At 37.1% G+C, this 17,407-nt stretch overlaps 1 protein-coding gene across 8 annotated transcripts in view; it reads left to right on the plus strand.

Annotated features, from left to right (window-relative positions):
- The window catches only part of ELF2 (E74 like ETS transcription factor 2), a 152,885-nt gene that overhangs the window by 39,296 nt on the left and 96,182 nt on the right, over positions 1-17,407 (plus strand). For 7 of the 8 annotated variants that reach the window (XR_010345377.1, XR_010345376.1, XM_064383864.1 and 4 more), the window contains exons 2-3: positions 4,489-4,576; positions 5,877-6,113. Coding sequence is in view for 5 of the 8 variants with exons in the window: in XM_064383864.1 (XP_064239934.1) it covers positions 6,042-6,113 (72 nt within the window). In the remaining 3 variants the exon portion in view is untranslated. Of the gene's footprint in view, positions 1-4,488; positions 4,577-5,876; positions 6,114-17,407 lie in introns of those variants that run through there. The other variant, XM_064383875.1, reaches the window with a different exon arrangement.

Below are 17,407 nucleotides of genomic sequence, written 5' to 3' on the forward strand. Positions count from 1 at the left end.
AGCTAATTTTTGTATTTTTAATAGAGACGGGGTTTCACTATGTTGGCCAGGCTGGCCTTGAACTGCTGACCTCAAGTGATCCACCCACCGCAGCCTTCCAAAGTGCTAGGATTACAGGTGTGAGCCACCGTGCCCAGCCAAATGTCCTAGTCTTTAATGTGTGTCTCTCAAAAGAGAAAAAAGAGAAAGATAGGGGGTGGGAGTTTGCTGGCCTTTTAAGTCCCCTAGAAGTGACTTCAGCCAGAGGGGTAGAGGCAACAGTGAAGGGAGGCATAACAATAATGTCTGTCATTTCTTTGTGTGCCCTCTGTGATCAGAAGTAATAATCAGTGATCAGAGCACAGATCCCTGATATTTGGAAGATAGTGCTTTTTGCTTACCTTTGCCCTCACAAGTTGCACGCAGACTGTTCCAGGAACACATGCACAGCTGTCTACCCTTGAGTTGGGGGATGGGTAGCTGATTCTGTGCTGAGAACTGAAATGACTGAAATTAACCACAATTTATTGTCCAAGTCTTCCCTTGGAGGTTGCAAGCCTTTAGTATCTTCCAGAGTTCCAAAATAATTATGTTAGGTAGATTCTGCCAGTGTAATTGTTGTCTAGATAGGGATGCAGATTCCTGGTGCATCCTATTTCATCATCTGAGAATCTTCCAGCCTGGATTAATTCTTGACTTCTTCCTTTCTGTCATACCAATCCAGTCCACATCCATTTTGCTTGCAAATCTCATCCTTTTATCTGCAAAATATGTCTAAAGGTTGACCACTTTTTTTTCTTTTTTGAGACAGGATCCTACTTGTCGCCCAAGCTGGAGTGTAGCAGTGAGATCTTGGATCACTGCAGCTTCAACTTGCCTGGCGTGATCCTTCCACCTCCTGTCCCAAGTAGCTGGGACAAAGGCTTGTGCCAGTGTGCTTAGCCATGATCACTTTTCACTACCTCCACAACTACCACTCTGGTCTCAGCCAGTATTACTTCTCATCTAATTATGGGTTAGTGCAAAAGTAGTTTATATTACATTAAAAGTAATAGCAAAACTGCAGTTACTTTTGTACAACATATATTATTGCAGCCTGCTAACTGACCTCTCTGTTTCTGCTCTTGTCCCCTTGTCTGTTCTCAACCCAGCATCTGAACGAACCTTATAATAATCACATCATCTCTTTGTTTAAAACCTTCCTTCTCCCTGAAGTCAAAGTCCTTAGAGGGAACCTACTTGGCTCCCTTTCCTTTCTGTCCTCTTGTTCAACTATTCTTTCTTCCTCTTGCATGCTTCACTTCAGCATTGGGTCCCTTTGCCGATCCTCTAACTAGTCAGGCATGTCCTCTTGAAGGTGTTGAATTTCTTTTAACGAGAAGGCTCTTCCCCTAGGCATTGCTACAACTCGCTTCTACTTTTGGGTCTTCACTCATATGTCACTTTTTTAGTGAGTTGTTATCTGACCACTCAATCTGAAATGGCAACTCTCCCTGCCAAATAATCCCTATCTCTTTGGTTAATTTAATAATTTAATTCCTTAGCCTTTATCACCTACATGTATGGTATACTGTTTTGTTTTTTTCTCTTTCCTCTCTGCAAGATCCATAAAAACAGTGACTTTACCTTTATTCACTACTGGACCTGGGCACCTAAAACTGTGGTGTCATATAATAATGCTCATTTAGTATTTGTTGCATGATGGGATTAATGAATGGAGTGCTTGGGTTATCCTGGCATCAGTGCTTAGTATTTATGTATGCCTTATCTAATTTCAGTGAAGTAGAGGCAATAAAACATCTAGTAGACAAACTGGAGTACACAGGAATGGATACTGTATACTGGAAGAGAGATTTGAATGAAGCTGTAGGAGTATATCTCATACCTTAGAAAGAACATAAAGAATATGAAGAGAAAAGGACTAGGGATAGGATCCTGGAAACACCCACCTTGTAAGCGTTGACCGGAGAGCAGCACTGTCCTAAGACTTTGCCAAGTGGGAACAAAAGGCCTGTGCTTTAAAGGTCCTCACATGGCCTTCCTTCAGCAGCTACACCCCTTTACATAAAGTGAAGACTTTGTGGGGTGGGCCTAGGTGACTAGTCTACCTGGTCTCTTTGTAGATCAATCTTTGAATATTTGATTCTAGAATTTCCTGCGCATATGTCCCTTCACAGCTCTCTTCTCTGATTTTCTCCTCTCTTGACTGCATAACACATATCCCCTGTGTTTAAGGGATGGCCAAGGAGCAGCTGTTTGCAGGCATGTGACCAGAGCTTGGACCTGTGGGCTTTATATATGCATGCATATAAAGCCCTTCGTAGTATGAAATGGAGCTAAAGATGGGGCAAGAAAAGGAGGTGGCTGCAGACAAGGGGAAAGGATATGGACTTTTCTTCTTATGTCCCTACACAACATGAAGGGAGCCTGAGAACTCAAAAATAGAACTTGGCCTTTCAGATTGTTATTAGTCAAGATAGGGAGATGGAATAATAATTTAACAGCTTGACTTAGAACTTTTAAAAATATTTAGACACATGGTATATAGACTTCTATTTGTACTCTTGTCCCAGGCCCCTTGAAAATGAGGGTTGAGCCTGCAAGAGGGAATTGAAAGGGAGTAACTAGAGAGGGAAAAGTTAAATTCAAGATAGTTTCTTTTTCTTTCTTTCTTTTTTTTTCTTTTTTAAGATGGAGTCTCACTCTGTCGCCCAGGCTGAAGTGCAATGGCACGATCTTGGCTCACTGCAACCTCTGCCACCTGGGTTCAAGTGATTCTCCTGCCTCAGCCTCCTGAGTAGCTGGGATTATAGGTGTCTGCCACTGCACCCGGCTAATTTTTGTAGTTTTTAGTAGTATCAGAGTTTTACCATCTTGGCCAGGCTGGTCTTGAACTCCTGACCTCCCAAAGTGCTGGGATTACAGGCAAGAGCCACCACACCTGGCCTCAAGGTAGAGTTTCAAGAAGGGAGTGATTAACAGTGTCAGATGCTTCAGAAACATCAAGTCCTATGAAGACAGAAATGTATCTATTAGATTCTACAGCAGAACTGAGTAAAAGTTTCAGTTGAGTGGGGATGGATGCCAAACTTTCATAGAAGGAGAAGTACTTGAGAAATTAGAAAGTAGAGACAGAGTACACAAGATTTCTCATCTAGAAACTTACCTGAGAAAGGAAGGAACTGAAGTGATAGCTGGAAGGTATGCACGATTATGGAAGAGAACTTTTCCTTTTTTTTTGTTTTTGAGATAGGGTCTTTCTCTGTCACCCAGGCTGGAGTGCAGTGGCAGGATCATGGCTCACTGCAGCCTCAACCTCCTGGGCTCATCCTCCCACCTCAGGCTCTCAAGTACCTGGGACTACAGGTTTGCACTACCAGGCCCGGCTAAGTTTTTTATTTTTTTGTAGAGACAGGGGTTTCTCTATGTTGACCAGGTTGGTGAAGAGCTCCTGGGCTCAAGTGATCCTTCGTCTCCCTCTCCCAAAGTGTTGGGATTACAGGCCTGAGTCACCTTGCCCAGCCAACTTTTCTACTTTTAAAATGAGAGGATCTTGCAAATGCTTATATGAGGAAAAGGAGCCCAATGTTAGTAAGAGAAGATTAAGGAAAAAGGAAATAATTGATGTAGCAAGGCCTAGTGTATAAGTCAATACATGAGACTTTGAAAGAAGGAGGAATATTTGAGAAGGCTTGGAAGTTAGAAGTAGGGCTTGGGATGTTTGGATGTGTGCTGATGTTAAGTTAGTGGGGTGAGATAGCAGGAGCATGTTTAATAGTGACTCAGGAGGCTGAGGTGGGAGGATCACCTGATGCCAGGAGTTCGAGGTCAGCCTGGGCAACATAGTAATATCTTATCTTTAAAAATAAAAGCAAAACATAAGAAATACTGACCTGGGCATGGTAGCATATGCCTATAGTCCCAGCTCCTCAGGAGGCTGAGGCAGAAGGATAGCTTAGTCCAGGAATTTGAGGCTGCAGTGAGCCATGATCTCACCACTGTGATCCAGCCTTGGTGACAGAGTTGAGACCTCAACTCTAAAAACAATTTTTTTCTCTTAAACATTTTTTTTTAGTAGTTTTTTGGGGCTAGTGTTATTTTTCAAACTTGATTTTATACTCCTTGGGGGCAGGGGTTATACCTGTAGCCACTTACTCAGAACCTGTTATTAGAACTTGCCTTGTGAGAAAAAAGCAAAACAAAACACAAGGACCTGTTTGAAATGCAGCACATAGTATGGAGCATAGGCTTCGTATATTGGTTCTGTCCTCACTCAGTAGTTGTTATGTAGTGTTGAATTAAAATTTTAAGTTTATTTTAAGTTTGATAAAAACTTCTGATTCCTCAAAAACCTAGAAATAATTTATTATATTCCTTATGTGAATGTATGTCATATGGTTTTGGAAGTGATTTGTTGTATTAAGCGTTTACTATCTCGATCACATTTATTTGAGCAACGTGCTTTTTAATATAATTATATTAATACTGTCTTTTTTCTGCCCCCACTAGTTGTTCCAAAGAACTTCTGGTTCAGATTTTAGCTTTTCCCAAGTTGTGAAAATAGTGAAGGATGCTTAGACTACTTAACATACAAATTGTAAGTAAAATTTATTTCTGCTATTATTATATATATGTTTAGAAAACAGAATTTAGGAATAGTTATTACTTTTTATTACCTTATATGGTGATAGTATGATGGGACTATGGAATTTTATTAATTTTTCTTCTTAAGATACAAAGACTTTCTATTCCTTTTTATGTTTATAAGATCAAAAAGGAGGCTAATAGTATTGGTTAGTAAGATGAAATTTCTGCTTTTTTCAGGTATTTCATTTTATTCTAGAAGTTTCTAGAAATTCTTTATTCTTTTATTTCCATATCTGCATGATGCCAGTAGGCAAACATAATACAAAGGCATAATATTAATGGAATGATTTATGGGAAATGTATACTTTCTCTTCAGATATGCTTGATTTTTCTGCATTCTTTTTGACATGAAAAAATTCTTTTACTAATCTGTGTACCTCCTTTGTAAGAAAATTTTAGTATACACAAAATCAAATAAAAAGTAACTTTTTAGGAATAATTTACTGCATAAATCCAGATAATGTAGGAAGGGGAAAAAATGTAAGAGATTAAGAGACTACTTGAAACCATTTGCTATATTACATTTTGAATTAATATCAAAACAATTGAGTAAAGTATGATAAAATAATATCAAAGGAATTCCAAGTGGTAATTGCTTTATTTTTAAACTATTTTATTTGAAAATATAAGCAATTCAAATTAGTCTGTCTTATAGTTGCTGTATTCAAAGTGTGAATACAAAATGAGGTTGCTGCCATAAGCAAGAGACAGTTCTGATTGTTCAAACAAACAAACCAGATGAGGCAAAGAAGAAGAATGAAATATTTAAGAATTAATAATCTTTTAATTGTGTTAAATGGGCAAATAGTTTTAAAAGTTGTCTCAGTCTGGCACATTTTATATAGTCAATGAATAAGAGATTTTTAATGTTTCTAGAAACTAACATATTTCAGGAATAAAGCATATTCCTTCATATGTATGGAATGTGTATGAACTTTCTTCATAAAGGAAGAAAGTTCATACAGGAAGTTCATAAAGGAAGAAAGTGTAACGTTTTATCTCCTAGAATATAAATATGCTAATACTACCTAGGTACAATTGCTTGTTAAGAACTTATTCAGTATGTTCATGAACTTGATCACTAACTCTTAAGAAGTAGAATGTTCATTATTGCCCTCTTTTGACATGGGGATATAGAAGCCTATCTTCTTTTTCTTAGTTCAGTGTTAAAATTAGATTGCAAAATAAGTTATGCTTTATGTCCTTCCTGTAATTTTTTTTATAACTTTTCAAATTCTTCCTCTTTTTAGGCTGTCTGGTTAATCATCTTTCGAAGACTGAATTTCTGGATATCTACTCCACTCCATGTCTATTGACTTTTAAAACATGATAATGCAAACTTATAACACTGGCAACCATCCATGAACCTTTAATTTCATTGATTATAGCGTTTGAAGCTTCCTCAGGGAATAACAATGACATCAGCAGTGGTTGACAGTGGAGGTACTGTTTTGGAGCTTTCCAGCAATGGAGTAGAAAATCAAGAGGTTAGGCATTCAATGAATTCCGTTTCTATTTTCTTCATAGAAATTTGTGCATGAGCTAATTTTGAAATTAATAGGAAACAGGTATTTGTGAGTAGAAATGTACAAAGCGTGAAATTATACATGTACATGCCATGTAGCCTTGTATAATTTAGGTAATAGAAGGTTGAGGAAGGTACTGCAGGACTCGTGAATTGTTGGAACAAATGAACTTGGAGGGAGGAAAGAAATGGAAAGAGCACTTCAGTATTAGTAGAGAGTTAAATTTAAATCCCTGATAAAATCCATTGTCTTGGATTATAGTGTAGGTATATACTATGCCCAAATACCTAAATTAGATTCATTCTAAGTTAGAATTTTGTATGTGCTTTACTTATCTTTGTTTCTTGATTATTTTATTACATCTAAATCAGTGTAGAGATCCATTGTATTTTAATTTCATAGAAACACTTATGAATTTAGATAATTAGCAAGTCAGAAAATGAATTCAGGTTTTGAAATTGTATGCATGTAGAATTTTGAATCATTAGCTTATTTGATTATTTTGTTATTGATAACACTGAAGAATTAGATGAGAATAAAATATAACAGTACTAGAAATTCATGGGCTTCCAGGTCCTGGCTTCTGTTCCCAGCATTCAGTAAAGAGTGACTATTGGAAGGGATCTAAATTATAATTCATTAATGCTGTTATAATAATGGACAATAGTTGTTCAGAGTTGAGGTGGGAAAACGGAGAGTTTTCTATATTTTAAAAAAACTGTTTTCTCTGCATTACTGGTGCTTGCTACCAGTATAACAGTATAATGGCATGTTTGAGAAACAAGTTAGGACATCAGTCCTGTGTGTTCTGTAGTCTGAATTCTTTTTCTTGCCTCCTTGATGTCTGCTCATTTTTCTAAGATCCGGATCAGCTGTGGGCAAATTTACTGGGAATAGGGTAAAGTGAAGGTCCTCCTTTTCTTTTGTCAGTGGACTCAAAAACTCCTAAGTGTTTCTTTTGTATTCAAATCCAAAACTGGTGCAAAGTCCTTAAAGAGAAGCCACAGCTACAGAACATACTTTTTTCCCATAGTCAATGTCTATTTATTTTTTCAATCACTTTCTGTATGATCATCTCCAGGAATGACTCACTGAAGACATTAGGGACTTGGGGAACTGCCATCCCCTTCTAGATCACCCAGACCAAATACTGCTTTTTCCTTAAATGCTTTCTCCTGCCATATACTTATGCTCTGTTTTAACCTTAGGAGGGGAGCCACCAAGAACAATAGGCAGAATGTCTTTACCTTGTGTTGATTAAAACGTATCATTAATGTGGGGAAAATGGCCGGGTGTGGTGGCTCACGCCTGTAATCCCAGCACTTTGTGAAGCTGAGTAGGCGGATCACCTGAGGTCAGGAGTTCGAGACCAGCCTGATCAATATGGTGAAACCCCGTCTTCAAAAATAATAATTAAAAAAAAATATGGGGAAAATGAAGAAAACAATTGGTTTCTGGAATGCTTCTTGTATTTTTCTTCATTTACATGGAACTTCAGTGTTCATGGCCAGGAGAACTTACTATCATGGAAGAAAGAATCTCATAAATGAAATGACTTTACCGAGTTACTGTTGACTAGTGATTTATGTGGTAGTCTTATAGGGTGATCATATTTTATAGAGGAATTGAGAAGAAGGCTATATCCTTAATGAGCATTTCAGGTAGTGTGGCCCCAGAGTAGGGGAATTTTTTGTTTAAAGTATGCTACATAAGTGGCCACTTAATTTCATTCATTTGTTCCTTTGACAAATATTAATTCACCACTTGTCTATCAAGTACTTTTCTAGGCACTGGGGATAAATGTTTCAGGTTATGAAAAATAATTCGGGACTAGAGCTGAATAGAGAAGATAATAGGGAGTACTTTAATTAGGGCAGCCAAGGAAGCCTTCACTAAAATGGTGACATTTTAGTTTAGAGCTAAATGAAGTGAGGGTTGGGGCCATAGAAATATCTAGGGGAAGAGAATTCCAGGAAGAGAGAAAAGCCACTAATACTGGAAACATGTTTTGATTTTACAAAGGGAGATTTAAGGATGGTGGTAGATTGATTTAAAGGGTAGATTTTTGTCTCAGGAGCAGCGTTTCAGGAATGTTTCATTCACATATATATATGTATATATAAAATAGTATATGTATAATAGCCTATATACTCTAAAATGTAGAATGGGATGAAAAATGATCTGTCAAGATTTTGTAATCAGAGTCCCAGAATGTGAAGAAAAATAAATATTTAAAAAGTGGTAGACATAGGGAGTTTTATTACCATGATTTTCAGAGTTTATTTCTTTGTAACTTTTCCCTGATTATAAAAGTAATACATTTAATCCAATTAGGATTATTCTATTTCTGAAAATGATGTCACAAGATAGTAAACTATAATCTAATGAGTATAGTTGCAAAAATTATTTTTCAAAATAGTAATAAATATAAAAAAGTAGTCATATTTAAAAATTCAAACTACCAAATATAACTTAAATATATAGGGATAATTTAATGTTAAAAGAAGTAGTGGGCCTGGTGTGTTGGCTCACATGTTACTCCCGCACTTTGGGAGGCCAAAGCGGGATGATCTCTTGAGGAGAGGAGTTCAAGACCAGCCTAAGCCACACAGGAGACCCCATTTCTCTACTGGGGAGACTAAGGCAGGTTGATTGCTTGAGCTCAGGACTTCAGGACCAGCCTGGGCAACATGGCAAACCCTGTCTCTACAAAAAAAATATATAAAAAAAAAGACAGGCATGGTGGCATGCACCTGTAGTCCCAGGTACTTGGGAGGCTGAAGTGGGAGGATTGCTTGAGCCTGGGAGGTAGAGGTTGCAGTGAGTTGTGATGGTGCCACTGCATTCCAGTCTGGGTAAGAAACAGGCAAAAACAATGAAAAAACAAAAAACCAAAAAACTAGTGGTCAAATCCAGCAGTGTATAAAAGGTAGAGTGTCATAAACAATTTTTTTTTTTTTAGTCCCATGAAGGTAAGTTTATTGAATCAGGTAATTCACCATATCAACAGAGTGAAAGAGAAAAATTAGGTGATTATATCAGCAGTTAAAGATAACTCATTTGCCAAAAATTAACACCTATTCATTTACAAACTCCCTAACCTAGCAATAAAGGGCAATTTTTCTCAGCCTGATAGAGTGAATCTGTGAAAAACCCACAGCCAACATTGTACTTAATGGTTGAGAGCAAGGCAAGGATGCCTGCCTTAACTACCTTTATTCACCGTTGCACTGTCAACTTTACTACAGGCAGCAAGAAAAATAAAAGACTCACAGCTTGGAAAAGAAGTAGTAAAATTTTTCTTTATTTCTAGATAATATAACTGTGTACATAGAAATTCCCAAGAAATCCACACAACTATTAGAAATAATAAATTTAGAATAGTCAGAGGATATGAGGTGAGTGTCTAAGAATCAATTATTTATATACACTAGTAATATACAATTGGAAACTGAAGCAATACTATTTAATGGAACATCAAAAAGCAGCTGGGAGCTGGGCAGTGCTCACACCTATAATCCTAGCACTTTGGGATGCTGAGGCGGGCGGATCACGAGGTCAGGAGATCAAGACCATCCTGGCCAACATAGTGAAACCCTGTCTCTACTAAAAATACAAAAATTAGCTGGGCATGGTGGCGCGTGCCTGTAATCTCAGCTACTTGGGAGGCTGAGGCAGGAGAATTGCTTGAACCTGGGAGGCGGAAGTTGCAGTGAGCTGAGATTGCTGTACTGGCATATGCATATAGTCCCAGGTACTTTAAAGGCTGAGATGGGAGGCTTACTTGAGCCCAGGAGTCAATTGCAGCTCAGGCAACATAGTGAAACCTCCTCTCTTTGAGGAAAAAAAGAAAAGGAAAAAAAAGTAAAGTTTAATGAACTATATTAAAGAAACCCTCTATACAGTGAACTATAAAATATTGTTGAGACAGATTAAAGACCTGAATAGAGAGAGATACCAAGTTTATGGATTGGAAGAGATGCTGTGCTTAAGAACAAAGTTGAAGGGCTTACACATCTGATTTAAAGACTGTCTATAAAGCTGCACTAATTGAGGCAGCGTGGTATTGGTGTGCCAATAGACATGCAGATCAATGGAACATTAAATACGTATAAAAATGCTCAATATTTTTAACCACCAGGGAAATGCAAATTAAAACCACAAGGAGATCATACTAAACACACAGAATGAAGAAAACTGATGAGTAATACCACATGTTGTAAAGGATATAGAGCAACTAGACCTCTCATACATTGCTTTGTAAGAATATAAAGTAATATAGCCACTTTGGAAAATAATTTGAGTACTTTCAAAATTAAATGTACAATTGCCATATGATCTGGTAATTTGACTCTTAGGTAAATATGGAATGGAATGGAAAGGAAGGCAAGAAAAGACCAGGGATGTTCATAGGAGCATTAGCCATATGAAGACACACGAATGGATAAGCAATTGATATAATGACAATAGAATTTTCAGCAATAAAGAGAAATCAACTACTGATAAATGCAACAATATGTATAAATATCAGCAGCAAAGAGGTTGGACACAAAAGAGAACTGATTTCAATATGAAATTCAAGAAAAGGCAGATCTATAGGGATAGAAATCTATAGGGATAGATCAGTGGTTGCCTAGGTCTGTGTATGTGTGTGTGTGTGCATGCACACGTGGTGGTGGGGATTGACTGGCAAAGTAAGTATGAGGGAACTTTCTGGGATGATGGAAATGTTCTATTTCTTTAATGGTAGTTACAGGAATGTTTACATTTGTGAAAATTTGTAAGATAAAAATAAAAAGATTTTCATCTGGTGAGGCAGATTCTTCTACAAGTTTTATATTATGCAAATGGATTCCTTTTTAAAGTTGTCAAATTACCCCTTATTGGCTTTAAGTGTTTTTTGTACCAATTGTTATTTTTAAATGAAAAAAAATTTTTTTGATGTTTCTTCTTAGTTATCAGGATCATTGTAAAAAACAATAAACTCAGACATACTGAGAAAATGAAAGTCAATCTTTTGTCTGCTCACCTCTCTTTCACCAGGTTATCAATAATTTGAGGTGTATTTTGCCAGGTTTTTAAATGTATATGTAAATATACAAGTGGAATCAGACAACAGTACTATTCTATGGCCCATTTTCCTCCTCCTTCCACCTCCACTTGTTTGTATCATGGATATTTTTTCATGCTAATATATAGCTCTAACTGCTTTAATTGTTTAATTGATGCTGAATACAGTCTTTCATTGGATGGATGTTTGTTAGTATGGATGTATATTTTCTGTCTGGGTGGATGTTCCGTATGCATGGATGTTGGCATTATGAACATCTAGCTTAGGGGACTTGTCTTAAAACTGGGTTTGCATAACAAATGCACCATTATTTATTCTGGTGACATATTTATTTGCAGTGGTTTCTGGGGTTAAACCATATGAGGTAGGGGAGATGAGTCCTCCCTAAAGCCTGCCAAACGGTATGTTTCAGTAATAAGATTTTTGAAGATGGCCTTACTCTACCACAAAAGAAAAAATGTGGAACAAATTTATGTACTTCTAACATACTCCTGAATTTTATATCTTTCTGTATATTCCTAAAGTACATTGAGAAAAGGATTACAATACCACTACTTTCAGTCATTTCATTGTACGTGTCTTTGGAAACCTCTGATACCAGGAGAACAATGACTGAGTGCATATAAAAGCACTTTTTAAGTAAACACTGCAGCATTGCACTTGTCTTGCCTGTTTAAACTAAGAATCTCTCTCCTTAAATAGAAATTTTTGAGATCACTGTTAGTACTTAGAGTAGGGTTGCCAGATAAAATACAGGATGTCTAGTTAAATTTGAATTTCAGATAAACAACGAATGACTTTTTACTTTAAGTACGTCCCAAATATTGCATGGGACATTCTTATAGTTATTATTCATTGTTTCTCTGAAATTCAAATTTAACTGGGTATCCTGTATCTTTTTTATTTGCACCCGAGCTTGTAGGGAATTAGACAGCTTGTGCTAAGACCCATGGTGACTTGAGAAAAGTAATCCTAAGTAAAATAGCCTTGTAGAAGTGTTACTTTTTAGTATTTTATTTTTAAGCGAAGACTCCTGGTTTCTTCTTCTATCCCATTTCTCCCTTAAAGATAGCTACTCTTCTGCACATACAAGGCAGTAATTATCTGAATAGCTGCATGCAGTGTCCTCTGGTCTCCATCATTTGGCAGAAAAAGGGCTCATGAAGTTACTTTACCTCCATAGATCAGCAAATGTTGAAGTTATAAATACCTGTTAATATTAAAAGTTGTTGACTTTTATTATTCTCTGAGCCAAGTTACAAATATCTGTACTTAAAAGGCACTTTAGTTTATATGAAGTGTGTTATTGAGGATATAAAAATTGACTAAGCTATAACTCTTGCTTTCAAATATCCTAGTAACCAGTCAAGGAGTTGTATATGTAAACACATAATTATAATATAGGACAATGAACAGTGGTTGAACAGTGGTAATATTTGGGAAACAACTTGTTCTATAAATACATAGGGTAGAAAAATCAGATTGGAGGATTGTAGAAGATTCTCTGAAACTAGATAAAAAGCCTTCAGTAGATGAAAAGGATTTGGATAGATGTGAAGGTTACAAAGTAACATGAGCAAAAGTCTTAAAAGTTCACATTTAGGAATTAGAAGTAATGCCAGTAAACAGTTTATGTTAAGTAATGTAGGGAAGTAAGGTATAAAGGTGGTGTTATTAGTTTCCTGGGGTTGTTCTAGCAAAGTACTGTAAACTAGGTTGCGTAAACAACAGAAATTTATTGTGCTACAGTTCTGGAGGTCTAAATTTAGGAATCAAGGTGTTTAGATAGAGTTGTTGTTGTTTTTTTTTTTTCTCCCTGAGGGCTATGAGGGAGAATCTCTTTAATGCCTCTTTCCTAGCTTCTGGTAGCTTCAGGCATTCCTTGACTTTTAGATGGTGTTCTCCGTGTCTTTGCATTGTTTTCCTTCCCATTTGTATCTGTGTCCAAATTTCCCTTTTTTCAATGGACACACAGTCAAATTGGGTTAGGGCTCATCTTAATTATCTTGGTTTAACTTGGTCATCTGCAAAGACCTTATTTCCAGATAAGGTTACATTCACAGATACTAGGGGTTAAAACTTCATATTTTTGGGGGACACAATTCAACCCATGACAGGTGAGTTGGGGTCATATTTCAAAGAGTGGTAAAGCCATTGTTTAATATGTTAAACTTTCCTTTTAGACAAATGGGGAGTCATTAAAGCTTTTTATGCCAAGAAGTAACACAAACAGTTCTGTGATATGAAAAGGTGCCCCCTAAAGTTGAGGGCAAATAGTAGATTTGAAAATTACCTCTATTGTTAAAATATAATATCAGCTATCACTAGTTGAATAACTTAACTCTGTGCTGTGTACTTATACTGTGCTAAGTACTTTGTGCATATAAAGTCATGGGATTTTATAAGGCTAGAAATATTATAATCTCTTTTTTAAATACAAAGAAATCAGGATTTAAAGAAGACCACAGAGTGGGAAAAAAGAGAGATACAGATAATTTGTACCATTTAAACATGTTAAGCTTGAAGTGTTGGCTGCATATTCCTGTAGTGATGTTAAAGTTGGCAGTTTAAAATTTGGTTCTGGAATTCAGATGAGTCAGAGTAGAGGACAAATACTTAGTCATTATCAGCATAGAGGTGCTATTTGAAACCATAAGAATGGGTGGGCTTGCCTGAGAAGGTAGTATAGGATAAAAAGAAAGGAGACACTGAAGACAGAACCTCAGTAAGTTGGCTACACTTGAGTGTATGGAGATGAAAGAAGAGTCAGAGGAGATGCTTGAAAATAGAGTGATAGGCCAGGTGTGGTGGCTCATGCCTATAATCCCAGCACTTTGGGAGGCCAAGGCGGGTGGATAACCTGAGGTTAGGAGTTCGAGACCAGCCTGACCAACATGGAGAAACCTCGCCACTACTAAAAATACAAAATTAGCCTGGCATGGTAGCACATGTCTGTCTCAGCTACTTGGGAGGCTGAGGCAGGAGAATCATTTGAACTCGGGAGGTGGAGCATGCGGTGAGCTGAGATTGTGCCATTGCACTCTAGGTTGGGCAATAAGAGTGAAACTCCATCTCAGAAAAAAAAAAAAAAAAAAGAAAGTATAGTGGTAGAGAAAGTTGGAAAAGCAGAATTTTTAAAATGAGGGTGATAATAAATGTATGACTCTGTAGGGAGGCAATAGAAATAGAAAACTGAAATAGAATGTGGTCATTATTAACATTTTAAGGCTGGATGTGGTGGTCCATGCTTGTAATACCAGTGCTTTGGGAGGCTGAGGTGGGTGGATTGCTCAAGTTTAGGAGTTCCAGACCAGCCTGGGCAACATGGTGAAACCCTGTTGCTACCAAAAATACAAAAATTAGCCAGGCATGGTGGCACATGCCTATGGTCCCAGCTACTCAGGAGGCTGAGGTGGGAGGATGGTTTGAGTCTGGGAGGCAGAGGTTGCAGTGAGCCGTGATTGTACCACTGCATTTGAGCCTGGGTGACAGAACTGGACCTTGTCTCAAAACAAAACAAAACAAAATATTTTTAGAGAATAGCATAGCTTCAGTGAGGTGGTGGAACATAGATTATAAGGTATATATAGATGAGTCAAGGAGTTAGACTATTTTTTTTTTTTGAGAAATATATACAAGTATACAACTCAAATAATCAGTTAAAGTTCGGTTAAAGAACTTCTTTAATTGGACTTTTTGCCTTTTAACTTCCGTTAAAGAACAGTTAAAAGTTCAGTTAAAAGAAAGGAGAGTTTAATTTCTTTCTTTCTTTTTTTGTTTAAATTTTCGAGACTTGTTTTCAGTCGCCAGGCTGCAGTTGCAATGGCATGATCATGGCTCACTACCGCCTCGAACTCCTGGGTTCAAGCAATCCTTGTGCCTCGGCCTCCTGAGTAGCTAGGACTATAGGCAAGAACCACCATGCCTGGCTGATATTTATTGTTTTTTGTGGAGACAGGTTCTTCCTATGTTGCCCAGGCTGGTCTTGAAATCCTGGGCTCAAGCAATCCTTCTGCCTTGGCCTCCCAAAGTTTTAGAATTACAGGTGTAAGGCACTGAACCCTGCCTCAATTTTTTTTTTTTTTTTTTTTTTTTTTAGACCAAGTCTCATTCTGTCGCCCAGGCTGAAGTGCAGTGCCATGATCTTGTCTCACTGCAACCTTTGCCTCCTAGGTTCAAGTGATTCTCGTGCCTCAGCCTCCTGAGTAGCTTGGATTACAGGCACATGCCACCACACCTAGCTAATTTTTGTATTTTTAGTAGAGATGTGGTTTCATCATGTTGGCCAGGCTGGTCTCGAACTCCTTGACCTCAGGCCATCCACCCACCTTGGCCTCCCAAAGTGCTGAGATTAGAGGCGAGAGCCCTGAATTTTTTAATGCAAAATGATTTTAGCTTTTATATGGTCAAAGAGAAAAAAACCACTGAATTATTAAAACCCAGCTGGGCACTGTTTCCAGAGGTGCCATTGTTTTGACTTGTGTATTATAATTTCTTTACTTCTCTTTATAGTTTTGCCACCTATGGAAGTAATCCTAAAAATATTTTATTTTGAAAAAATAAGTAGTATATCAAGCTAATTGAGTTAGGAAAGGGCAATATATCATAGAGGAAAGCTTCCAGAAGATAGCTGAATAGTCTAGTAGCAGGTTCACTGAGTTTCATGAGCTTGTCTTCAGGTAATCAGTGAGCAAGGCCTTGAGTTCTTAGAAATGTTAGGCACAGCCTAGTCTGGTATCTGGCAGTGGTACAGTATGGGCTGGGTATTGCATATTTGTTCAGCAGGTACATGGTCATATTTGTTCAGCAGGTACATGAAGAGTGCTGTTCTGTATCTTTTATTTCTAAGCCCATGGTGATCTTCCTTCAACACATAGTAGATCAAAACACAACACATCTGGGGCATGAAATGTGTTCTTAGCTGATCCAGGCAGCAGGGCAGGTGGAGTGAGTAGGTATATCAAGGCAAACCAAATATCAATAAAAATCTATAACAGACTGATCTGGGCATTCTGTCCTTAGGAACAAAGTTATCTTGGTGATGACAGTTCATCATACTGTCTCAGGAGTCACACGGCTACATTCTGGACTGGTTGCCCTTTAAATCTGGTGCATAGCTAGCATCCTGGAATCTCTTCACAGTCTTCCTGAAGATTCCTATTGTTTCTCTCCTATGTTGATTTTTTTGTATCTTGTATTTGCAGTAGTTCTCTTTTTTAAAAAATTCACTCTCTCTTATTGATGGGATACATTCTCGAGTATCTTCTTGAGAAAGGATGCATGGAATGTAAATGTTTGAGATTTTTCATATCTGAGAAGATATACTTCTGTAAGATGGTTTGACTGGGTGAAGAATTCTAGATTGTAAATAATTTTTCTTCATAATTTTGAAGAAATTGCTCCACTGTCATCTTCCTTCTAGTATGACTGTTGAGAAGACAAGTCTGTGTCCTGATTCTTTGTAGTAACGTGTTTTCTTTCTAGAAGCTTGTAGAATCTTTTCTGTTCCCAGTATTATGATATTTTAGAATGATAAACCTTGATATATGTGTTCCTTAATTTTTTGTAATAGACACTTAGTGGGTCCTTTCAAATGGATAGCTCATATCCTTCAGTCTTAGAAAATTTTGTTGATTTACTTCTTTCTTGTTGATTTCTTTCCAAACATATTTTTTCCTTTTTATTTCTTATTTTTTCCTCATGATTGATTTTTTTGAAACTCCATTATTCAGATAGTGGACTTCCTGGACTGGTTGGTCATCTAATATTGCTATCTTTTCTCTCCTATTTTCTATTGCTAATTTATCTTTTTTTCTCTGGTTCCTGAAGATTGCCTCAATTTTATCTTCCAAGGCTTTATTTTTTCATTTCAGCTATTGTGTCTTTAATTTCCAAGAATTCTTTTACTTGTATTTTAAAATGTTCTTTATTGAATTGTGATCTGTTCTTACTTTATACATATAATATCTTCTATCTGTGTGGAATACGAATATGTATATGTACATTCTGTGTTAGAGGCTTTTCTTTGGATGCCCAGTAATATTTGGCTGTTGGCTCATCATTAAAAGTGATGGACTACAAAGCTAGTTGAAAACTCCATTTTGAATACAGTATGATACTAACAGCTGTGCCTATTATGCCTCAAAGATGCTGTTGTTCCCTCTCTGGAAAGTAACCGATCTGT

Source organism: Aotus nancymaae, unplaced genomic scaffold (assembly GCF_030222135.1).
Source record: "Aotus nancymaae isolate 86718 unplaced genomic scaffold, 86718_ANA_hifiasm-v0.15.2.pri h1tg000033l, whole genome shotgun sequence".
NCBI classification, from domain to species: Eukaryota; Metazoa; Chordata; class Mammalia; order Primates; family Aotidae; genus Aotus; species Aotus nancymaae.